At 44.8% G+C, this 26358-nt stretch overlaps 1 protein-coding gene across 1 annotated transcript in view; it reads left to right on the top strand.

Moving 5' to 3' along the window:
- Positions 1–3068: 3068 nt before the first annotated feature.
- The window catches only part of LOC139216221 (RNA binding protein fox-1 homolog 3-like), a 73745-nt gene continuing 50455 nt past the window's right edge, over positions 3069–26358 (top strand). The window contains exon 1 of the mRNA XM_070847296.1: positions 3069–3158. Within this exon, the coding sequence (XP_070703397.1) occupies positions 3069–3158 (90 nt within the window). The remainder of the gene's footprint in view (positions 3159–26358) is intronic.

Below are 26358 nucleotides of genomic sequence, written 5' to 3'. Positions count from 1 at the left end.
GTGACAGTGATGATGATGGTGATTGTGGTAATAATGATTATGCTGATTATTACTGGGCTGCCACAGCGATGTGGTGATTACACGCAAGGAAGAAATAGAGGAAGACAAAGGGCGACAGTGACAAAAATGATGAGAATGATAATGATTAAGATCACTTTCTTTTTCTTTTGGTGATCAACTGTGAGCCGTTCGCAGGGGTTGTTGATCTTTCTTTAATTGGCAGAAGAGCAGAATGGCGAGTTAACTGAGGATATCTCTACCACGTTTGAGGGCTTTGATTTCACATGACAAAAAGAAAAGGCACCGTTGAGAACATTCCAGCAACTCCCTTTGAAGGGAGTGATCTGGCAGTGCTCATTTGAATTATTAACTGAGGGAGACAGACAGACAGAGCGAAAAAGGAGAGCAAAAGAGCGAGAGACAGAAAAACACACAGAGGACAGACAGGGAGATGGATTCCCATCTTTAGCTGGCAATACCAAACCATTCAGCCGAAACCACGCCAGATATCTGTGATCTTTGCATCAAACACTCAGGCCAATTATCCAGGAATGACACTGTATCCTGGTAATAAAGATGGCTGCCAGAGGAGGTGAGCGTTTATTTGAATTACTGCTGTTTTGTTTCTTTCTGTTGAGTTCATGAAATTAAAGTCTGAATGTGTAAATACGGGTCAGCCGTACCCCTGCTGCCTGTTTGGAATTATTTAATCTGCAGCAGGAGCTTCCCAGAGCAAGTTAATTCTCCTTTGTGGTCGTGTTGTGGTTCCCACAGCGGGACCCCATTATTACTGTCAGTGTGACCAAAGCGCCAAACACACAAGGCTTCAGGTAATGTGCTCGTAAAAAGACAGGAAAAATCTTTCAGTAACCCTTCCAATATGGCATCGCGTTAGCTGCTTTGTGTATTGGGAATGGCTGTTTTTGCCCTGACCAGACTCATTTTCAGTGGAGCTGTGGTAGCGCTTGCTAGCAGTGGTTGTTCCATTTTTTAACGTCAGTGGAAGACGCCGATTTAAGAGTCTTCGATTCCGTAAGGCTGGAATTACAGTTAGCTGACGCTGCATGTAAAAGTTGTGGATCGACGCAGAGAAAGGTGTCACCAGACCTCTTCGACACATTGTGCACAAAGCACGCCGATTGGTTCAAAAAAGACAAAACATATAAACTTCTTCTTGCTCTCTATGTAAAGCGTCCTTGAAAGGGGCAATATAAATCTAAGTTAGTATTATTATTATAAACATCATGCTCAAAATCCGTACAACTATAAGCAGCCATACAAATTCCTCTGAATGTCCCTCTGTACACATTCACTTACATCCAGCCTGCAGAAGCACATTCAAGCTTTAAGTTGATTTATACCCTGTACAACTGCGTCAATCTCATCCATGCTTGTCCCCTTTTTTCTGGTAATGTTTCTGCTGCCATTATTCTGGCTCTGGCACAGGAAGATAACATCCCTGTTCTAATCCTGCTTAAAGAGCTCTGACTGTCTTAGTTGTTTTTTCCAACCGGGAAGGCAGTCGTCAAAGAGCAAAACACTAGACCCATTTGAGTCTAAAAACGGGACAGCCATTCAGAGGTCTGGAACCAGGATAAAAATATGCCATCCAAAAGATAGAAATCATCTTGTAAGGACCAAGTTGGATCTCTCACTCCATCCCTTTAATTCCTCCAGACACGTGAGAGCATCAAGCTGGAGGATCTAAAGATAGAGGGCGTTAGTGTAGACATTGTAAAGCCCTCAGAGACTAATTTCAGACTTTGGGCTTTATAACTCTAAACTGATTTGATTGTATTAAGAAGATTTACAAGATCTAGAGCAACCACACTCGTCATACCCTGCTCATGACCCATGTTCCACCAATCTCTGCTGACACATCAAGGTTTTGAAGCTCGTGTTGTGTTGGATGAGAATCAAGATAGATTTCTTGCTTTTTCCTACAACTTCAGGGTAATGGAGTCGCCGCACCTCCGATTTAACGAATACATCTAGTGCATTCTCTTTGTCTGCCCCCTTTTAAAGCACTATCAAACAGAATTAATCAGAGAGCTGTGTTAAAAGGAAGCTCTAAGTTGTTTTGTACAGTTTAGCGTGCTCTACAGTCCATGCTTGGCTGGTTGCATGTGAACAGCTCAGTAGATGCAGCAGCAGATGAAGAAGGATGTCACCACTGGACCCATCAACATCCTGGTTTTGTTCAACGCATTTTCTCCTGGCTTCACAGATATATCTGTTATACATGCTGTACAGTATGTGTCCTTGAGCGCACACTCACAGGCGGAGGAGAGGGAGGTGGTGCTGGCCACCAAGGGGGTGTGTGTTTATGTGTGTGCTTGCTGGGTGGGGGGGCCGCAATTAAAAGGCAGCATGCAGTGTCCCACTAGGTGCTAATGCCCAGGATCAGCTGTTCTAATGTCATTCACATCCCCTCTGTTATTCAGCCAGCCTGTTTGATGTATGAATCCATTGGGGACTTCATCAGTACCCCCCCCCCCACCAATGCTACCACCACCACCACCACCACCACTTTTATAACCCCACCCTAACCTACCCAACCCCCTGTCGGCTCTACAACCCCTCCTCCTCCTCCTCCTCCTCCTCCTCCTCCTCAGCTTGCACAGAACCTCCCCTTCTGTGTCTGAATGCTTATGTTGGCTTTTATCGCGCTCAAAGTAAACAGAGTCGTGCCAGGGATAGTGAGAAAGAGAGCGAGAGAGAGAGGGACAGAGAGAGAGAGAGGGACAGAGAGAGAGAGAGAGAGAGAGAGAGAGAGAGAGGGAGCATTAGTGATAAAGGTGGAACATGCACATTGTCTGCGCACCGCTCGCCTCACCGCTACATCTTCAATAGAGACACAAAAGCCAGCAAAAGGGAAATTTAAAAGGCAAGAGGAGGCAGAAGAAAGGGAGTGATCCGGAGACAGAGAGAGAGAGAGAGAGAGAGAGTGGGAGCAAGCGAGCCTGGGAGAGAGAGAGAGAGAGAGAGAGAGAGGAAGAAGAGAGAGTAGAGCGTAAGGATCTCCCTGCTAAATGCGCAAAGCGTCCCGTCACCCCACGCTGAGCTCCATGGCCAACTCCGGCTGCCTGCTGCTCTCCGGCTCCGGGATGCTACCTCACTCGCTCCAGTGTCCCCCTGCGTTCCTCTACCTGCCCGAGGTAAGACTGACTGAAGCTGAAGCCTTTGTCACCCCCCCTCTCCCCCTCTCCCCCTCACTCTCACTCTCACTCTCTCCTCGTTCGCTCTCCGTCCGTGTGCCTTTCATTCCTCCGTGCGCTCCTCGGCGGCACGTGATAGCATCGCGCTCGCTTTGTGTTGTTACCCTGAGTGCTTTCACCCCACCCCACCCCCCAACCCCCCCAGCCCTCCTAACCCTTGACCCTCACCCTGCCTTTGAGGGGGGAAACGGGGACAGGGGTGAGGAGGAGGGAGTGTGAGGGGGGCATCCCTTTAATTTTATCCTCTCGATCATCCTGTTCTTCATTTCCAGCCCCCACCCCCCCTTAGTGAGTGAAATTAAAGCAATGAATTAGCGATCAGTGTGACGTGGGAGCACGCAGTGTTTGTGTACATCAGCTCCATGACTCACTGAGCTTGGGAATGTTTTCTCGGTCAGTTTGTTGCGCTCATACTTCCCCTCACTCTTTCTGCTGCCCTCCACTTAGGAGTGGTTTTCAAATCTTCATCGTGACTTTTTTTTAAAAAATGCATTAGGATGGCAACTTCTTCTTTAGTTCTTTGTTAAGAAAACACCTAGTTTGTCTCCACATCCCCACCAGTGGGGTGCGTAAATTCTGAACGTGTTACCTAATGTGACCCCAGCCTGGCTCTGCTCAACACGGGGAAAACTGATTCCTACTGACATGACAACTGGCAGTGACTCACACTTCAAATTTGGAAGTTAGAGCTGTGAGGATGCTGGATTTGACACACAACGTAATCACTATATTTCTGGTTTTTAAATAGTGTTAAATAGATCTGTGCTTCAGGTTCAGCACATTCTAGTTTTGTGATGTGAAAACTGTGTGTGAAATATTAAGTGAGGAATTCCATTTTCTTTGTCATTTCATGTCCACTTATCACAGTTTTGGGGGTTCTCTTAATCATAGTTCCCCTTTGATTTTTTTAGGATTCTTTATGTGGGAAAATCATGATGTTACAGATGAATGCAAATCCACAGTTTTACTTAAAATACACACAGACAAATTACATTCAAACTTATATTACATTAGAATTGTCTGAATTAACAAAAGGCCCACAATGAGCTCTTCAGTCTCTTCTACACCCCCTCGTTTTTCTAACGACGATCACCACCAAGTGACAGACTTGAATAATTATATATCTCTGCAAATTAACATTGATTTCCCCCCTTTTTTGTTTTTTGTCCTCCTTCTTTGGAAATTGATTCTGTCACTGATCCCCTTGTTTTGTGCAACCTGAAGACTGCAATTTTCTGAAGGGAGGTGAAAAAATCAACAACAAGGTGACTCTTAAGAGCCCGTGTGCCTGTCTATCTGCTGAATTATTCACATGTTTTAATTCAGCGAGTTGGGTGACGGGAGTGCTGCGATGATAGGGTCTGGGTGGGTGGGGTTTTGGGGGGGTGGGTGTCGAGCGTCCAATTCTGTTTTTACTACCATCAGCATGTGCTGCAGTAAACAGCGTGTGTCACTGCAGTGATTGAGGGGAAATAACAGGGGGACTGCAATGGAAACCTGCTTTTCATTTTTAATCTTACTCCTCCCCTTTCTCCCCCACCATCATGGTAATGGCTCTCACCCCCTCCCACCCATCTGTCCAGAGTGGGCACACCCCACCGGCCAGCCGGGGATGGGGGGGGTAGCATGTGGATGACCAGGTGCCACCAAAACACACACTGTAGAGGAGCCAAGGCGGCCCCCACAAACTCTTATTGTCATACTAAAATACTGCTAAGGAGTTGTGATTTTTTCAAAGTAAACTGCCTTGATGGTGACAAAGAGGAGGATAATCTATCTGTCTGTGGCGATCTGCACACAAGCATGACGGTCAACACTGTTTCTATGAAGCTAAAGATGCTGCTTTAGGATTTAACATTCTAATAGTTTGTATTTTGATGACGGCTGTATTTCATATTCTACATTTTTATGTCAAGCTGTGAAAAGCTTCCTGAGCTGCTTTCTACAAGTAGAAATGTTAGCAAACTGAGTTTAGGTGGGTTTACCTTCCGCTACATCCCTGTTACATCCAAATCCTCAGAATGGCCAGTAAGCCTCTTGAGCTGTGTGTATGTGTACCTGGCCACGTGTGAGTGTGTGTGTGTGTGTTTATGTCCACAGTAGGTTCCTTTAAAAGTCCAAGACAGAACTGAAATTGACACTTCCTGTGTGCTATTTTCATGAAACATCCCTTTTTGTTTCAAATCCCTTTAATGTATCAGCAGCTTTTGTTCTTTTTCTTTTTTTCTCTCTTTGCGGTAAATCCTCGCCCTGCAGCGCTGCGAGGGGAAACAACCCTCTGAATCACACTGTGGCCAGCGTCTTTCCCCCACCATCCCTTTCCGTGCACATTACCCATCCTTCGTAGGATGCTGCCCCCGCTTCCACCCCCACCCCCACCCCCCCACTGCCACAGTGCAGGGCTGCAGCGTCGGCTCGTGTAAGATGACAGCCAGAGAACAGAAGGGGAATAGATTGAGGTGATAGCCTCTGCCTCACAGTTTGTTTGCATTTCAAATAAGACACTGTATTAAGTTGGGCTCTGAACAGCTTTGCTTATTATGTGTGAACATGGCGCCGCATGATATCACAGGAAGACAGGAGTTTATTACATAAAAGATTAGCGAAGCATACCTTGCCTTTATTTGTGTGCAGCAGTGTTTGGGTGTGTGTTCCCAGGCAGTTTGCTTTGATGCTCTTTGTAGTCGGCTGCGGCTCGTATAAATCCCGGCTAAATGTTTGTTTTCATTAACACAAGGAGAGACTCCCTGCGGTGTGGTGGGAGAACTGTGGGCTTCTGATTACAAAAAAGTGGCAGTATCACACCAATGCTGAAGGGCCGTCCCCCTCCTCGACAGGGGGAGAGTTTCTCTACCACATGGGGTGCCGGCTTCATCCTTCCGCAGGATGATGTCACTTTTCTCCTACCGTCAATTTGTATTGTAGTGGCTCATTTCATGAGTTATGGTGCTGGATATTGAGGGAGTTATGAATTACAGTGCGGTGAGGCTTTTACAGGATGCAATGCTCACCGCTGTAGGCCCGTATTAAAGTATAAATATATTTATGGTACAAGCCGAAGCTGACGGGGTAGCTCAGGTTTGCTCATGGTAGTTAGGAGCTGTCTTCAGAGCCATAAAAACATGGCATCTCATGGATTTTCTATTTACCAGGCACTGGGTGGGCATATGGCAATGCTCGTAAATGTAACTCTATTATCTAAGACGATGCTGCTGGGTGGGAAGCAGGGTGTTAGTTATGTCTAAAGAGGAAAAAGCAGCAGTTGTTTTTGTCTTCATGTCACATCTCTCTCTGTCTTTGCCTTGGACTTATCTCAAGATCTCCCGTTTTCTAAAATTGCCTTCCTTTGATTTGTAATTGGATTTTCTATCATGGCATTCCGCTGCGCTGATGTCTATTGTTATTGTTGCATCTATTGATTTCTTTTTTGTGGCTTCTTTGGTCGGGCTGTTTTGAATTTCCCCCTTAACTGTACACGGCTTCGGTATCGTTCTAAATGGTTAGGTCACCTACAAGAGGCGATCCTTTTATGTTGGTGGATCCTGGGAGGAATTGCCCGGGCTCTCTGGTTTCAGCGTCCTCCTCCACCACCTCCTCCTCCTCCTCCTCCTCTTCCTACTCATGCTGATCTCTTTTCTACGACTGTACTGGAACCGACTCCCTCCCTCCTCACACACACACACTGATACATCTGGTTAAAGGCGAGGGATGCAGAGAGGAGAGGACTGGGAATACTCGTGACACACTTCCCCCTCGGTTCAAGCCTTGATCCTGCCTCCCAAAGCGCTGCTATTCACGGGGACTTTAGATATCGAAGGATTCAGGTTGGCGGTCTCCCGGGGACGGACTAATGCGAACCGCGCAGAGACGGCTCCTTCCTGGGGGATAATTATTGTAGGCCAAGCTGTACTATTGACAGCTGTAAATGGAGATGCTGTCTGTAACTGGGGAGGCCTAATAGGTTTTTGTCCCTACATGGGCTCTCGTTAGGCCAGTGTGGGTGCATTGGAGATGAGTTTGAGAAATGAACCACGGCCGCACTGGGCTTCAAATGGGACACGGAGAGACCGCCACCCCCACCGCGCCACCTCCCCGCTGACCTCTCGGGAAAAGGTTTAACACACAATAGCGGGTTCCGTTTCGATCTACTATCACACTCTTACTGTTAATGTGCTCACATGTTCCTTCATCACCATGGACACACACGTAGTTAATTTTGACTCAATCCCACATACACCATCTTGCTGCTGGAAATCCTCACAAGAGCAGCAAATGTGTGATAATCTGCAGCTGAAAATAGTCCCCGACAAATGCAGTATCTCCTCCTGTTGGAGAAACATTTGCTGTTGCTCCAACAGGAGAAATGACTGAGCTTCTTTATTGGTATTTGTGGGTCTTTTTTTTTTTTAAAGATTTACATCTTCAGCAGGAACCAATGGACTTGGGGACTAAGTGTCATAGACACCGTCGAAAAAGCAGTTTGTTGGTTTTGGTCTTTTTGGAGAATTGTTGATAATAAAACAGCAGCCTTATACTTTAACCACTTGCAAGTCAAGCCCAGATCTTATGATTTAGACATTTGTGACATCCGTTTTGATTTGTCTCAGTGTTGTTATAGCTAAATGCTGTATTTCAAACATTTCCATTATATCACAAAGCAATGCCAGCTTTGTTGTATTTCAGTCTTTTTAGCTGAGCACAATTCACTCAGATTCAATCAGACACAAATAAAAAAAAAAAAACGAAAAGAAAAAAAAACTTAAAACCCAATTTCATGGGCTCTGGAATATACCTCTCAATATGTTCTATATTTCGGTGTGAAGTCATTCAGAGTCTTTCTCTCGCCGCCATTCAGCTGTTTTGTCCCTTAAACAGCTGATTCATAGCAGCATAACAAAGGCGGAGGGACTGATTGAAATGTTTTCTCACTTTTCTCTGGCCCGGAGGAGAATTGTAAATCACAGCTCAGTCGTTTATTTTGAAATTTCATTTGGTGTGTGAGCGAGTGCTGCCTTGTTCTTCACAGAGACTTCACAGTCAGGCTGACTTGTGTGTTTTTTTTCTTAAGGCTACCCACCGTCTTACTCCACTAGACCTTTGTAAATGGAACAAAATTAAATTTGTTCCCTGTATAGAAGAATGGCACAAACAGTGCAATAGATTTACTCACCAACAAAGGTTTTCCACTGGGGGTCTAGCTGCATTTTTAATGTGAGCGTACACATTTGAGCTTACACATGTAGGAATTCTTGTCATCTGTTGGTGGGTGCTTGCAGGGCTTTGCATGCACGGTGCTGTGCAGTGCATCAATAAATGTATATTTGTATATTTACATTTTGCCAATAATGCTAAATATCCTGCAGCATTAATGTTGAGCCTTAGCCCGTAGTGCTACTGTCTATATTCTGGACCTACAATGTCAGTGAATTAGCATTCACGGTGCTGCTGATGCTAATATACTCCACTTCTGGAAAACAAATCTGCAGCTGCAGTTGCAGTTTTTTTTTTTCAGAAGGTGGCACATTTCTAATGAAGCTTTTAATAAACAAGTGTCAAACATTTAGTGCTGCTCATCACTCAGAAAGGTGAAAATGTGACACCACAGGACATATTTTCTGTGTTACCTGCTGCTGGGAATCATGAAATGTTGTGGTGAGGCGAAGCCTGCATTTCTGCCCTAATACTGTAGCAAAATGATCCTTTAAAAAAAATATAGAAAGGCTTTTCTAGTAAACCATTTCATCATTCGACAAAAGAAGCCAAAGTTTTCAAACTCTAGAAGCAGCCATATAATAACTGTGTTGAAGTAAAATAATCTGAAATTGACAAAATGTTGATTAAATCACAAACATGCTGATAAAAGACTAAAACACTTCACTGAACAAAATTACAAAACTGACTAGTTATTTGATGCCAGTTTGCAGTGCTTATACATGGAGCTCAGTACTACGGAGATATTGAGGTTGGACATCCCAACTGTGATAATTCACAAAGATGCAAAGGTTCAGAGAAAGGCTGGCGGTTACAGAGGGCTATTGATACTCACTGCTGTCAAATCTGCATTGCAGTGGCCTTTCTTTCCCACCCAGGCCTTTTAATACAGCTCAAGAATGTCTGCTTGGTTTTGAAATCTCTGCTGCTCAGTCCGCTTGAGCGCTCCTTTAGGCCAAACGGAGACCGTGAGCGAGTAGAGGGACTGGCGAGGGGGAGAAAGACAAGACACACGACACAACACCTCCCTGTCTTTACACCGCGGGAGCTCTCACTACATCACACACACTTTTACACACACACACACGCACACACACACGCATACAGTTACAGGATAAAGACAGGAGGATAACCTCACAGTAGAAAACCCTTTGTAGCCTTTTTTTTCCCTGAGAATATAATCTGTCCTGAGGTTTTCTATTTCTACAAATGGCACGCTAAAATGCTCAAGCAGCCAGACCAGCTTGAGTCCAATTATTTCTTTACTGCAGTATCTTAGCCAGCTGTGATTAGTATGTTTATAATGTAGTGTCACTCTCATACTGTCCTTCAAGCATTCTCCTCTCGGTAGGATCCTCTCAAATGAGACATATTACCCTGTGTGCTGAGTTAACAGAGTGGACGTACAAGTGAAAGCCAAAAAAAAGAAGCTATCACAAGCCATTAAAAGCACTGCACCTTTTTATCACCAGCGGCTTAATGGCAGTGGTGAACAGCAAAGCATTATTACCGCTTCTCCTTGTGCTCCTGCAAGCCTGTTTTCTCCACTGCCAGTAGACACGCTGCTGCTGCTGCTGCTGCTGCTGCTGACAAATAGATATCCAGGCAAACGCTGAAATTTTGTTTTTCAAAAGGTCGTTATCTGTCTTCGTTGGTGCAGCAGGCATGTTTCATGGAAGCAAGTTTGAGAAAATTATTTTTCATATCAAGCAGGCCTAAGAAGTTCCTTTTCCACTTGTTTTTGATCTCATTATTTCACTCTTAAAGGATGCAACTGTACAGTGAGTTTGACTACTAAGAGGCACCCTGGGTCACCCGCTAAAGAAGATCAATATTTGAACTGTGCTGTTGTGGGTCAGCATGTACGGGTGTATAAAATTAAATGGAGCTTGAAATTGATTTCAAGTTCTCCTTGAAAAAGTCTACAGGTATTCTGAAATGAAACCAAGAGAAGAAGTGCCGCAGAGAGGAGATGACCTCCACCCAGGCACATTCATAATTGTTTTTGTTTCTCCAAATTAAATGAACCCTTTTATTATTGTTATTATTTCTATATTGCAGAGCTGGGGGGCCGAAATTGCCAGTTTTGCCACGTTTGTTTTTAGAGACCTAAAGTAATATAAAGTAATGGCCATGGTTCCCAGCACATCTCCACTGGTTACTCCCTTTAACACTATGAAACAAATGATTATGGGATGGACAAAATAAAAAATGGCACCTGTGTTTTAGTTAATCTTGGCTCTGCGCTGCATGAACAGCAGGAGAGGAAAAAAGTAGCAAAAGCTCAAACTTTGTTTTTCCTTTTTCCTCTCGGGTAACCAAACAGGTATCCCACTGATTACTCCGCTTCTCTTTGGGTAAGCGGTAAGAAAGGAGAGCAGCTCGTGTAATTTAGCCTAAATCAGAGCTCCCTCCTCCTCCTCCCTGTCTTCTTCCTCCTCATTTTTCCTCTCCTCAGATGGAGAGTCTAAATATCACTGCTTTTTCTCGCAGCACTTTGTTAGTGGAGCACGCCTCTGTGTTTTTCTAAAATCATCTATCAAGGTGAGATCTGTGGGAAAGAGCAGCGCCTCGGGCTTCCTCTCCTTGCGCTTATGAGGTTTTATTAGGTCCCACAGGACCACTGCTTTGGTGTGTGTTAAAAACAAAAGGAACTTACAAATTACAGATTACAGCCTCCACGGACTCGCGCTTCCGCCTCCAAGTGTGTGTTTACGTGTGTGTGTGTGTGTGTGTGTGTGTGTGTGTGTGTGTGTGTTTGTGTAGACAGGTGCAATGGTGCCCATTTGATGAAGAAACAGGTTTGTGCGTGTGTGAGATAGGTGGTGCAAGCAGCCCCACATGAATATGTGTTTATGTCCGCCGCTGCTGCCGCTGCGGGGTGAGTGCTGCATTAGTGATGATAGGGGGTGGGGTGTCCAGGAGGCATCATTTGCCAGTCTTAAAGGGTCCATTCACCCAAATTACAAATAAATAAATAAATCAATTCACACTCCCATACCGCTAGTGGTTCTCCCTGTCAATCCTGTCTCCTAAAAATTAGGTTATTATCATTATGTAATTAATATTAATTATGTGTGTGATTGTTATGTTTACAAAAGCAAATGTGTTTTGGAATGCATGTTACATTTCCTGAATTAGATTTTTATCAACATATTGAGAAAACATTTTTAATGAACCAATCTAAAAAAATCACAAAATGTTTATACTGTACACATGCAAATTTGGCATGTTTTCCTAATATATCTGCTCTTGGCAACTAAAGTATAGTTAACGCAGGGTGCAAGCACCTGATCTCCAGTGTCAGAGACCATCAGCCTCCCTATCTCCCCACAGTAAAAATCCAGTGCAGCACCATAGCGTGACGCTGGCCTGGGAAAACACATTTGGCTAAATATAAATCTGCATTTTAGGGTTCCCATCTATGCAGATATTTTTCCTTTTAGTCATCCAGGTTTTCTTATATCAGTGTCTGAGATTTGCACCTCCAATGTTGTACATAACATTTGGTAGTAGACCTGCTTTCTACTAAAGATACAGTCTCAGTTTTTTGTGTCTTTTTATTCAATAATCTGAACACCGCAAATGAAATTTCATTCACTGTCATTAGGGTGGAGGCAGAAATGTCAAAAACGTTTGCATATCAAGCCGAAACAATTTGCATGGTTTTACTACGAGAGATACTACAAGGGGTAAGTAATAGAATTGTTTTTTTTTTTAATTTGGGTGTAGCAGCCCTTTAAACCATAACACACTGTCAAGGCTCAACAGGGATGAGGATTTTCCATTGCCCACTCCTCCTATTCATCCCCTTCCTTCTAATTTAATGACTCAGAATTGTAACTCCAACATTGTTATCATTCAGCAATAGCGAGTAATGAATAGCAATTAACGTTTTCAAAGGAGGGAGTAAAGCTTGAGAGACGTCGCTTTTCACCCAGAAATGTTGAAACAGCGCAGTGGTGGGAGATACTGTCATGTAGAGAAAGGGCCTAATTTATCCGTCCAGCTGTTTTTGGTAAATAACTTTTTTTTTTTCTCTTCTTCTTCCTGTCACACAGACTGCTATCAGCACAAACACAAATAATCATTCTAATATCCAACACATTCTGCCTTCCTCAATGAACTGTAATAAACTGTAATAAATTACTCTGCACACTTTGTCCAATGATTGCTCTTTCTGGTGCCGGGAGAGGAAGTGCTAATTAACTGGATATGAATGAAATTCTAGGGCAGCGCGGTATCAACGGCAGGGAGACAAATGCGATTTAGTTCTGTCGCGAGCGAGTGGAAAATTGCTGTGTAAATAGGAGGTTGTTGCAGCAGAGCGTTTTTCTGTGTGCTTACATTTCATGGGTGAGAATCCAATCTCACAGGGCAGCATGTGCGGACTGCCCTCTCTGATACACTCCACCGTCCTCCACCTACTCTATGATAGCGCTCTAAAAGCTCCCCCAAATCTCTTCACACACACTCACATACACTCCCACTGACACAGAGAAACACAAACACATATTTCAAAAGGTAAAAGCTATTGTCAAGCTGAGGAGCCGCGCCAGCTGAGGTAAGGATGTAAGCAGTATATGCCTGGCAATTTGACTCATCTTCCAATTCACCAAATTCCCCCGACACTTGATTTCACGCAACGTAAACAGAGCAAATTCTAATTGTCACACTTGTCCTCTCTTTTGCTCCACTTTTGCATATTCTCTGGTCTCTTTTACCCGGATGTAGTGGGTACTTGAGTCAGAAAAAGACCACAGCCTCCTTATCCAGATTCACTTATATCACTTACTGTCCCTTTTTGCTTCTTCTAGCTTTTTCATCTGTAGCTGCAGTGGTCGTTTTTATCTATGGGTTGGGGCAGTTTTGGAGAGAATTATGGTGACAGAGCCATGGAAATGATAGGTCGGCAGTGAGATATCTCTGCCTCATAAATTCTACATCGCTCAAGATAATTTACGAGGGACGTTTGTGTGCGTAAGACAGACACTGCTCCATGGTATCCATCCACTCCACAGCTTCCATTCACTTCAGCCCTGCAAGTGCAGTCGATTTATCGAAACTGAATTTATTTTCACATTCGTTCCTTTCATTCCCCAAGCATCACTTTGAATGATTATGATAATTTTGTTCACCCTTTATTTTTTGCTCAGAATATATTATTTGCTCTGTCAGGATTATTACAGATAAAAGAGCAAACTAATAGATCTTGCACAGCATGCCTACTACTTTACAACTGAGAGGCCTTCTCAATGAGGTATTCTGCTATCAGCAAAGGTCATCAGCTCCCCTGATTGTGCTGTATGAGCATGTGGCCATGCCAAAAGGCAAGACGGCTCCGACATTGGTAATCATTCTTTATGCATATTTCTGTTTGAGGGAGGTTAGCACTCCGTATGTACTAAACTAGGGAAACTATTTGAATCAGTTGCTGAGGTCAGTTGTTTCTACGCATTACTACAGTAAAGACTTTGTATTTTTTTTTTCTCAGAAAGTTTCAAAGGCATTGATATTGCTCCTGAGAGGAAAATTGGATTTTCTTTATTTACTTTTCTTACTTATTTAGTTTGCATTGTTCGTGTTCTCTCTCTGTATACACTGTCTCTCTCTCTTTTTATTTTTTTTTTGTTTTCTTGACAAGGTCTGAATTCACCCTCTATGTTACAGGCTGATTCGATGAGCAGAGAATGACTGCAGCCCTGGGGCAATTGAAGTTTACAACTCAGTTAGTACTGGGCTCTGTGTCTCTATCCTGTTAGGTTTTAGGCCTTTCTTTTGGTTGCAGCAGTGCCTCTAGTCTCTACACCCTGCAAGGCCTTTTTCAATAACATCTTTGCACTTCCACCAGCTCGATTCACAAAATGGATGTCTTTGCAGGGAGAAGCACCCCTTAAGGGACCAAGCATTGAGTCCGGTGGGTGCAGTATAGTGAGGTTTGTACCCCGGTGGCCCTGCAGAGTCACTCACTTGATCTCCATGTAAGACGCTTGCTCAGGGGGGTAGGAGCTGTATGTCAGCTGTGTGTTTGTGTTTGAGGAATACTCTATAGGTTTTCCAATCAGCGCCAGTATTCCCAACACGACTCTGATGTCAGCGCACCTGCTTATTGCCATGGCATACCTGTGTCGTTTTAACTAGACAGGATGCACAATGGAAGCAGACAAGGCTCTTTCACAGGGGAGTTAATCTAATCTACTCCCACTCAACTTGGACATTCGCTGTCACTGACACGCCGGCGTCGTCTCCAATAAAACAGGTGAAGGCAGAGCACGTCGACTGCGGCTCTTCAGGTAACTGGGGCTGGCACTCTGCTGGGCTTTCATGTTAACCCTCCACGGGCTCCCTCCATCATTATACATGAGTGTTCATTCTCAATTTGAACTACTCTTCCAATCAGTTATTTTTGCAGTCTTCCCCTGTTAGACAAGCAGCCATGATGCCACTGACAGGATAGGTTTCCAAAAATATGTATAAACTCATGGCTGCATTGTAGTTTTGTCAGGTGTTCTGGGATTTAAAAATCCACCACAAGGCAGATGTTAACATAACTTCTCTTTCTTCTCACCTCTCTCGCTGTCTCTGTGTAGGTGTGTATTTGTGTGTGTGAGTGTATGCATCATGTGTGCACAGGTGACGAGTTAGTAATTCAAGTGCTCAGCAGCAGGTTATTTCCTCTGAACTGGGGCCCCTTATTTAATGGTAATTGTAGCAATTAGCATGTGAATGAGGTAAGAATTGGATAATAGAACTAAGATAAATATTGATGTTAATTCACACTGGAGAAGTAGTGTGGAGGGGTGGGTGGGGTTGTATAAGTTCCTGTAAATTTATCCTGAACTCTCATTTGCATGCATTAACGCAGGGGCAATTACGACCTCAAAAAGCATCAATGCTCCTGATGTTAAAAATACATCAATTACTCTTCGAAGGCGACTATATCATATCAGGAGAAAATGGATCCCGGCCTGGAGAGGTGTTTTCAACTTTCCTCCCTCTGCCTTATTTACTTTGGCGTCTAAACCAGTAACCAGCTGCTGGGAAGGTTAAATGACATCCATCAACTGTCAGACAGCTGACCTGGGGATGAGGCTTTTCATTTTGACTTTGTAATAACTGCAGCTTCGCTCACAAAATGAGACGGATGACCTTGCATGGTCCTTTTCATAGGCTCCCCAATGCTCTCTCAATGCAGGTATATAGCAGGTGATGGGACTATGTCATTTTCTCCACTGGGACATGATGGTATGCCTCTTATTGGAGGAGTAAGGAAGCAAGACGGTGGGGTGCCTAGAGAGATGGCAGTCTGTTTCTGAAGACCGGTGGCTCAAAAAGAAGTGACCCAGGGTAGCTGATGCTAGGAGGTAGCTGAGGTCTTGGTGGGCTGCTGCGACTGAGCAGTTGTTGGGGTGGAAGTAAAAACCTCTCCCGGAAGGCGCCTGCCATCTGGACATTGGTCCGTGTCTGCAAATCAGCAATGTGCAGCCGATGGGCCATCTCTACCCCCCTCGCACGTCCTCGTACGAAACATTACGATCGTACGCCCACGCGAAAATACACACCGACATTCACATCAGCCATCCTCGTCCTCTTGCACCCCTCTTCTTCCCCCGTATGCTGTTTTTGAAAGAAAAATGTGAGAGGAGAAAAAAGCGAGGGAAAGAGTGCAGTGCCAGGGGCGGGCAGTGGAGAAAACCTCATTTCTTCCGGCGTGCTGCAGCGAGTGGGTTATTGAGGTGGCTGTAATTTGATAAGGAGAGGAAACTCAATGGACTGTGAGCAAGTCAGCAGTTTGAGGCCAGTCACATTTCTGATGTGATGTGGAGGTGGCGGTGGTGATAGTGGAAGGAGGGATGGAGGGGGGAGCTAGAGAGGAAGTGAGGGAGACTAGGCGGGCAAAAAACAGAGTGAGGAAGAGAGGAGAGCGGGGTTCCCCGAGGTTGGCTGCCTTTCCTCTCCTCCATGGGAACAGAGAGGAAAAGAGGAGCACTTATCCTCCTCAGGTCCGATTGTTTCTCGGACGGAGCCAGAGGCACATTTCCCAGGCAGATGGCCCATATACATCGGCCTGATCACTTCTAATCTGGAGATCTCCCCACAGAGCCTCGCCAAACCCTTCCCCCTTCTTTTTCAAACGCTCACGCCTTTATCCCTACCTTTCTTTTCGTGCTCTGAATTTCCACTCTCCTCGCAAAGTCACTTTTTGTTGTTGTGGCTGTTTCTTGCTCGCTAGATAAGAGACACAAGTGTGATCAGCGGAACCTTTGAAGTTCCCATAAATAATCGGGCAGCGTGGCCCACTCCGGAGCCCTCAGCTTCCAGTTCAGATCAAAGATTAGCCTCACGTCGGCCCCAGCCCTGGAATAAAGCACTTTATTGGATTCCAAAAGCTGGGCAAGCAGGCCCCTTTCTCTCTCACCGCGGGTCCCTCGTCAGACACAAGGCCCGAAGACTTTCACACGCAGCCTATCGAGCTGTTTGTACTCCCAGGATCCACAAGAAAGAGAAAACAAGAAAGCCTGAACAATGCTGACTTTTTAATCAACACCACGTTCAGAGGCAATCAGCAACCAAGGCCTGATGTCTGAGAAATCTCTTTGTGGAAAAAAATGGGACGGGGGGATTTTTGAAGTTACTGTTAAACAGGCTGTAAAATGCTCCCTCAGACCTGCGGGGCATTTGGATCTGGCAAACCCATACAGGCAGTCAGGGCTGTTCACACATGAGCAGGCTCTCTCATCTGGCTGAGGGCGAAGTCAATCTGGGGCCCGGTGTTTGAGAATGGCAGCCCACCATTCAAAAGGTCGGCACTGGGCTTCTTTGGCTCGTGGTCACACATCTATCTGGGTATGTTGCTGGAATACACTCCAGGTTAGAAAACTGGCCTGAGCTGATTCTCCAATGCCCGACTAAAATGAGCGCCGCCAGCATTTAGATGTCTGAAGAACTAAAGGGTTCGCTGGTCTGTTGTTAGCTGGTTAAAGACAGGGCTCACTGAGCCTTTTGTGAGGGATGAAAAACGATGTCCCTCTGCATGCTAGACTGCTCTGAAGAAGAAATGGCTGATGAGGGTGGGGGTTTGCAGCTCCTCCTAACCCTCAGAAGAGCAGGATTATCTTCCTATAAGTACCTCCCACTTGCCACCTTTCAATAAGTTTTCTACACCACTCAACACCAAGAGTTACTGTCAAGACTTTACAGGTCTACATGAGCATCAACAGCACTGTGTAAAACATTAACAGGCCCGTTTAACATCCCCATCCTCCATTGCTACCGCTCTCCTAACATTGCACATTTTTGACAATAGGTAATACTCAAATCTCTCTTCCAGAGCCTAAATCCCCATAAAAACACATCTCATCGTGGCAGCTGTATTCTCTGGGGATTTGATGTTCGTGTCATGAAAAACCATACTGTGCAAGCACACTGAGGCGCCCACGCACAGATTAGGCTGGTCATACCAGCTCTCTCTCAATTTTTACATTTTTTCATTTATTTTTCCTTTTGAATTATACTTGGTAAACAGCTGAGGATTGTACCAAGGGGAGGGATTTTATGAGCAGGAGAAAATGTAATGACAATAATAAAAAAAAAAAAACATCATCACTGCAAGATGAAAATTGTTTCTACCTGAGAACCATTTTAAAGGTGCACAGTATAGAGGAGCCTCACCGAGCCAAAGACAAGATGAAAAATAATTCTGTCAGCAGACACTTTCTCCCTACATCACCCCATTGCACTCCTAATTGATAAATGATGTCCATTCATTTCATCAAGGTCAGCATACAATTAAAACATTCATGATTTATCAACCAATGAACAGAAACCAAAATCAGCATGGATTGCAGGCAACAAACCTTGATGTTTGATGACTTGAACACACACACACACACACACACACACACACACACACACACACACACACACACACACACACACACTGAAGAGGAGTGTGACCTGAACAGCTCACTGGGGATATCAAATAACTCTCAGTCCAGAGTGACACTCCGGCTCCTGCTGCTCCCAAGTGTGTGGACTATGGAGGTGATGAGTTATCAGACACACAGGATACATCTCTATCTCACATCTCTGACAGTCAGTCTATATTTCAATATATGCTAACATTTGTGTTTGTGCTACTGAAACACTGCTGTTTCTCACATCAGTAAGATGAGAAATTATTAGTTCTATAATACACTGTTGCCCATAAAGTTAGAATAAAATGTTTTTGACCTTTTCTCATGAAATGATTGTGACAATGTGATTTATTCTTGATAAATAAAGTGTAGATCTTCTCAACTTTATTGATCAAACTCTTCCAAACATATCACAGTGAACCTTAAACCACAATTAACCTTTGCAAACTGTGTATTCAGGCTTTAACTAAATTGGGGGTATTGAACAATTATTCCAACTTTATGGGCAACAGTGTTATATTGCAAAACAGCATTTGGTAATCAATACTTGGTTTTTTACTTCATGATCTTGAGATCTGTTTTCTCTTTAGTAAGTGTATTTGCTAAATTTCTGAAATATTGCTTTCAAAAATATCTGTGCTAAATTCCATTAGCGTTGCAGAATTTCTTTATTAAGATGAACTTAACAGTACAATATTAGTCACACATTCTCCTGTGCAGGTTTCCCCCCTTTTTTCCACACACACTAGATAAGTACCACATCTTCATCTCAGAAATGAAAAGTAGCATTTGTGCTTCTTGACAATCTATGAGATAAAACAGTACCATATCCAGTATGACATTAAATTAAACATACAGGCCAGCACATTCATGCTGCAAGCTTCTTGTGCTTGTGCTTTTCGGTTGATTTCCAGTTTGAGAATCTGCATTACCTTTGCATATGAATTAAAAAGGTCATTACAAAGTCTCCTTTTTGATGTCTGAGTGATAAATAATATATATAAGCTTTTGCAAGATATGCTCTTTCAAGTTCTATCAGCGGATCTTTTCTTAATATATGCGCTACATTACTGTGCATGCACACCCTTTGGTGCACATCCCCCCATGCATACTCTAGATGTATGTTAATGACTTTAATGGGCTGTTCTGTTTCCATTTAATCAGAATCCAAGTTCTGGGATACAGCTGTGTGTTCAGTGGTGTCGAGGCATCGTGTTCAGGCCCAGCTGAACGCCTCTACTGCCTGCTTCAAACCCGCGCCCATAGCTTCCCCAAGACTGGCCGAGACGCCTGCTTGATTGCACTCAGTGAGGGTGTGTGTCTGTGTGTGTGTGTGTGTGAGTGTCTAGAGGGAAGGTGTCAGGTGAAGTTTAATGTTCTTAAGAGAGAAATCTCAGTGTGAGAGAATGAAATATGAGAGCCGTGCTTGATGTGTGGCGACTGTAGTCTTACAGTTTTCACCTAAGATGCTTTTGCTTCCTCACTGGTTCAGTGAAGACTTGATGATGGTGCTTGCAGAGCCTTTCCAACTTCTCTTCTCCCATGTATGCTATGATTTCATGGGCTGAAAAAGAACGAAAGAGAGAAACAGAAATGCATTTAGCTGATTTCCTTATCAACTGTAATGAGTTGTCTCACATTTCAGCATTTACTTCTGTTGCTCTCTCTTTTCCTTTCTCTGCCTCCTCTCTATCCTCCCTGTGGTGTTTCTTTGGCATTCCCTCCCCACTGCAGAGCAGCCCATCTAACTGAACCTGATACTGAGATTTGTGCAGCTAATTCCCTGCACTCACACGGCTCAGTGTGGTGTCATAATTGGCACACCATTGATTTATGTCTCCTCTTACAGCGCTCTGAATGGCTGATGAGTCGAGCTTCCTGTCATAATAGGCCTTGTCCAGGCCTTTTGCCACTCGGCTGCTCACCACACTCCTTCCTGTCCTCCGCTATTTGTTGTGGCTGAAACCCAGTTGAAACTATGTTAATTTCCTTTTTACACGGGGACAACATGGGACAAGTGCTCATATTTTACCTTGTAGCTAATAACATTCTGTACATTTCAAATCATTAATGGGCTTTGAAACCACACATATCCACATTGTTCAAACTCTGTTAGCCAGTAATCACATTGCAGTCGTCTAGTAATGCGATGCAAGACTATACTTGAGGTTAATGGCTTGAGCGAATTGTTTTGTTCATTTAAAAGTGAGACATGCTCTTTATCAGGCTGACCCATGTCAGGGCCAGTGAGGGATTTTGAAATGTGCTCTCTTTCTCATACAGGCAACCAGCAGGGGACTCTGGTTCCTGCTGGGAGCTGGGCTCTCCCCGGGGTCTCTTGTAATCTCGTTGTCCCACAGTAGGGAATGAGGAGAGGAGGTGGAGATGAGGGCTGCAGCCCTGGGGAGTCCCATGCTCCGCCGAGAGCACTTGCTCCATCTTCCCACCTTACTCTGCGCTTCCAAAATGCTAAAAGTAAGCAGTAAAGATGTTCTAGTCATCACAACCGTTCCTTTACAAGCTCTGCCTTCATTGATTTGTTTGTTAGCCAGATCTGATGAGGAAGGAATTGTGTTTGATGAAATGAAGAAGTTGCTCCAGGTGTTGAACATATTTGTGACATATTATTGTGGTCTGTTTGGCATTTTCCCAACATGACCTCTTTATAAACAGCTCTGTCCACAAGAAAAAAAAAAAATAGCCAGGCCCATACTGCACATCAATACACAAAACAATCCACATTAAGGCTATGGACATTGACAGATTTATGAAAAATGTATTGAACGCTGTAAGCTATGGGAATGGTAAGAATAGCACAATATTATATTTTGCCTTGATGGTATTTTGTTTTTCTTCATGCTTGCATTTCATTAAAGTTTCATTTGGCTGGCTTTGAGAAATCAAACATCATCACAAAGGCAGTAGATGTATTGAAATCAGACTGAAGAAGACAGGGCAGTGCCAATGATAGAGCTGAGTCGAGGGTCGGCCTGGTTAGGAGTGGTGAGCTTGAGAGTGAGCAAAGCTCAGATCAGTGGAGGGCTTTAGCCCCGGGCGTGGCCCTGCCTCTTCAAACTCCCTGCATTCACGGAGCTGCCGATCGGACAGGCGGGGTTCAGCCCAGATGAGCTGTCAGGCAGGAGTCAAGGCATCCATGGGAGGCTGTGTGAGAGCAGCAGCACGTGGCTAGGAAGGGAAGAAAACAGCATGGAAGGAGAGTAGGAAGGAAGGAGTGGCAGGCAGAAAAACCCCAGACCTTGTGTTTCTAAAGCCCAGCTCATACATTGCTAATGCCTGGAGTAATATGGGTTCATTCATAATGGATAAACCCTTGGCCTCTGCTTGCAAAGTATATCATGCGCACTGTAAAGAGGTTAAAGATTGGGTTGTGTTTGCCAGGAATGTGGTGACCACTTCAGGCCTATGCATTAGTGTATGCTATTGTTGTGAGTGTGGGATGCTGGGAGGGGCCACTGCATTACGGGCCTGGAAGCCTGGGGGTCCAGGGGAACAGACCATCAGAAGTAACCCAGTTGAAGATATTGGAGATATCTTCAGTCATCCTCTGCTTTTTGAGAATTTAGTCAGCTCTGGCCTGAATGGTCTGTTCGTAGCTTGGGTTCTTCTTGTTTTTATGATACTTTCATGAACATTAGTGCAAATAAGCCGAAAGGATATATCAAGGGGTGGGTAAGCCTTTTCTTTCATAATACCCCGATGACAGTATCACAGGATTTGCACTGTGTTGTGCAGCAGACAGGGAGGCTGCGTGGCTGTCAGCTGCACATGCCACAGATCAGTCAGTGCCGCTGGGTGGCACAATGCAGCCCACCATCTGCTACTTCACCAAACAGCAGTCCTAGAGGTGGTTTTTTTACGTCGACTTGATCGACAGTTGAGAGCTCTCACAATTAAAAATAGAGCAGACACAAGTTAGGAAAGGTTTAACCACAGCATTGTTTGAGCTCTCAGTATCACAAGCACTGAGCTATAGTTGGGCCAGGCACGGTGCAATGCAGAGGAGGCGAACTGCTTTTGAAGATAGAACATCGGTAAAACACTTCCTCTTCCCCTTTTTTCTGTCCCTGTGTTTCTCTTTTACCTGGGTGACTGTGCACATAAATCAGCACTCCTGTTTGGCCCCATTACCAAGCACTTCCTCCACCACCATCCGGCCTCCTCCTCCTCTGCTCCGCTGCCTAAACAATGCATGAACCTCTCAAAGGGCAAAATGCTGTACCACTTAGCAAATGCATATTTTATAGTGTGTAAAACTATGTACAGCCAGCCTTTTGACTGGCCCCCTTTTTGCTCATCCGCCCCCTCCTACTGCTGGAGGCCCCTTGGATGCGTTGATTGTGATTGGCTCTCCTTCAGGGTCAAAGATCATCCCAAGTCTTCTGCCACATCGCATTTGCCATTTCTTTAAGTAGCATTCCAACTGGTCCTTTTGATAAAGCACAGCGCTTTGGCGCATTGAATGTATTGTAATTTAATTTCATATAATTGCATCAAGGCCTTGATGCCCCATGTCAGATTACAGTGGAGTAGACTCCAAAGGGGAGGGGGGGGGGCAAGGCTGTAAAGAGTCCAATAAAAGCTGAGAGAACTTATGAGAATAATGTATCACAGAATTGTGGTTGTGGCTTCATTTATGCCCACAAGCTCGTCTGCTCATGTTCTGTGGTCCCATAATTCTCAAGCAATCATCCAGAAGCCTCCTTAATGCTCTGCGTTTCAGTCAGGGATCACTGAGCATTCTCCTTAGGTCAGTGGTCTTTGGGTTAATGATCTTATTACGGCACCACGGCTTTCTGTATTAGATATCAGTTTGCCAGGGATTGAGGCACAACATGATCTCTCATCCTTTTCACACATCTGTTTTGTTGCTTTGTTCCACAGTATTCACCTTCCCTACCCACCCTGCAACCACTCTTTTACTCATGTCACATGGTGGTGTGTGTGTGTGTGGAATTCACCAAGAAACTTTCTACCTTTCTGCAACTTACCCACATACCTCACCTCTTTGGCCTCCATTTCCGCCTTTTCTCCCTCACCCCATCCCATCTCTTCAATTCCCCCCTTCTCTGTTTTTTTTCCAGCCATCCCTTTCTTTCAATTTCTCTCTCTCTCTCTCTCTCTCTCTCTCTCTCTCTCTCTCTCTCTCTCTCTCTCTCCTCCCTCTCTCTCTCCCCCTGTCTCTCTGCTGATCGATATTTGGGGCTGAATTGGCTGAAAGGGGAAAAGAAGCCTGTAAAATTGAGGAGACAGGCTGTTGGAGGATAGCCAGCCTATCTCCCTGGCTTGTTTATGCTTCAGGAATGATTCCCAATACCAGATAACCTGCAGAAAAGTCAGCATGTGTCTGTCTTGAGGGATGGCCATGGATCCGCCAATTTCTAATTATCAGCCAGCCGACCACGTATCCAAACAGTATTTATTGTTATTAAAAATGTTAATTGCATTCAAAATGAGGCTGTTTTTTTCATGGGCATTTTATGTAATACTAATGAGGAAGTAGGCTTTTACATAAGGTCGTACAGTAAAAGTAAAATAGAGGAGGCTGTTCATGTCAGTTACTGGAATGTTCTGTCCAGTCTTAGCACTGTGGCGCTCTATATATGTGTGTGTGCGTGCACAAAGGAGCCCTTTGGGGAGTTTGTCTTTCTCTATTTGTGTTTGTCAGGGGATTTTTTGAGGCAAACACACACTTCATCACTTTGACATTGATTAAAAATACATGGCCCTATTCTCGGGGACAGTCAGTGCACAAATCAGCACAGTGTTCAGTTCAGCACTCGCCGTCCAAAGCTCTCCGGCCCCTGCTCCTCCGGTCTTAGCATCCAGGCCTTTACTCGTTTAATTGCAGTGCTGCTCTGGGCAGCGTAACGGCAGCTCATAGGGCTGTGGGTGCACATCCATCCGTCAGTCCGCCACGGTCCACCGCTCGCACACGCACACTCCATGCAATCAAGTTTAAGGCAATGCTCAGTGTGATCATCATTTTTAAGAGCAGTCAGAGGAACCTGCCTGCGATGATCATCTTCTCCTTTGCATCTTCTTAGCGAGCAGTTTCACCTCAAGCCACGCAGACGCCTATGTGTTCAAGTGCCACATTGTTGTTTTGGCGCTTTGTTGCTGTGGCTCTCTGTCCCTACCCCTGCTCGGTCCCCTCCTCTATCCTCATTTCTCTCTTCGTTCGGTCCCTGAGTGCCTCTCTTGTTTCGTTTGGCTCATCTGTTAAGTGGGAGATAAACCTCAGTTAGCTTGTGTGGAAGTCTCTTCAGTGAGGACAATGTTATCTGAGATGGAGCAGTACTCCGAGAAGCACAGAAAGGTATATGCGAGTGTGTGTGTGCAAATGTGTGTGTTCATACTTGCTTGCATGCAAGCAGGCATACACTCAGGTGTGTGGTGCCCTCGCGGTTTGTTCACTGTTGTGGTTATAAGGACAAGTGTGCCCACTTCCTCCCTCAGCTAATGCAGCCCTTCCCACTCATCCCACTGCCCTCCACTCTTGGAGCGTCTAGTGTGGTCATCCATGCCTAATGGGCTTACACCGAGGCCCGTTTTCAAGCTTTGCCAGCAGAATTGTTCCTCCATCAGTTGGTGTGGGGGCCACTTCGCTGGGATAGCTGGGTGGTGGCAACCTAGGCAGGGCAATTAGAGGGTATTTGGAAGGGTAACACATCCACTTCTCCCCCTGCTCTTCATCACAGCGCTGGGGTGGTAGTGCTGTCGATCGATGGGTGGACCTGGAGGGGGAGTGAGGTTGCTGATTAGGGAGGGATCGGATAGAGAGCCCTGGAGAAGCCACAGCCACTTCTTTTCCTCTGTCGTTCTCACTTCACTATCTGCACCTCAGACGTTTCTGTCCCTATTTGAAAGAAGAGTGTGTGTGTGTGTGTGTGTGTGTGTGTGTGTGTGTGTGTGTGTGTGTGTGTGTGTGTGTGTGTGTGCGTGTGTGCGTGTGTGCGTGTGCACTACCTTTACCCTGACATCAGTGTGACATGGCACTTAATGGACTCTGCCATGTGAAACAAGCACCCTCAGTTAATTACCTTGCCAAGGCCCTGGCCTTTCTGGAGCAGTTCATTCCCACTTGGGCAGGGACTGCTCCTGCATGTGTGTTGGAGAGACTCTGTGTGTGTGTGTGTGAGACAGAGAAAGAGAATGCACGTGTGAGTGCATGAGCTCCCCATTGTTACTCTAATCCTCTGAAGTTGAATCAGATTCAGGCTCTTCCCTCTAAAAACAAGTGTTTTGTTGTCGCTTTTGCACAAATGCAGCAGGCGGAGGCTAGAGGCGAAGCGCTAACAAAGAGTCGAAGATACAGTAAAGCTGCAGGCTATTCTGGGAGTGGAGGGCTGCAGTGGTACACTTCCTGAATAAGCTCGCCTCCCTGGCTTCATTCATATGTCGATTAGCATTGAGTCCTCTCCCCTCTCTCACATTTGAATGGAACTGACAAGCACTTTGTCAACAGTTGCACAAATGTCCTTTTTCCAGTCTATCTGTGCACTTGAATGGGTTTTTTGTTAAAGAGCTCCTTGAAATGTTGAATCTTCAGTGGATGCATGCTTGCTCTAATATGCTTAGTACTTTTCACAAATATTTTGTTCTTTATTTTTCTTTAATCTACTGGTATATGCATATGATGTGGCGCTTCAGGAGGGGAATTTGGCTTTTTGTTACTTTCACTGTTTTTCATCTGTTTTACTCTTCAGGTGGCCCTGCTGACAATGCAAGCAAATGTCTGTGAGACATTTGCGCTCTGCTGTAAAACAGGTGGTGTGGTATAAAATATTTAATGGCATTCTTTGAATCTGCATATCTGCATATATAGTTCTGTGTCACAGGAGTGAACAAATCTCACAGTTTCATATAGCTGTACGCCTACTGTGTACCACGTCTTCCTGTATAATATGTGAATTCATGATAAACAAGTCAACAGTAGCCAACTCAAACATTTTTGATATATTTAGCCAGCTTGTCAACACCAACACTGAAGG

Source organism: Pempheris klunzingeri, chromosome 17 (assembly GCF_042242105.1).
Source record: "Pempheris klunzingeri isolate RE-2024b chromosome 17, fPemKlu1.hap1, whole genome shotgun sequence".
In the NCBI taxonomy this organism is placed as follows: domain Eukaryota; kingdom Metazoa; phylum Chordata; class Actinopteri; order Acropomatiformes; family Pempheridae; genus Pempheris; species Pempheris klunzingeri.
Note: the sequence above shows the minus strand (reverse complement) of the source record. Positions and strands in the feature narration are given on the sequence as shown.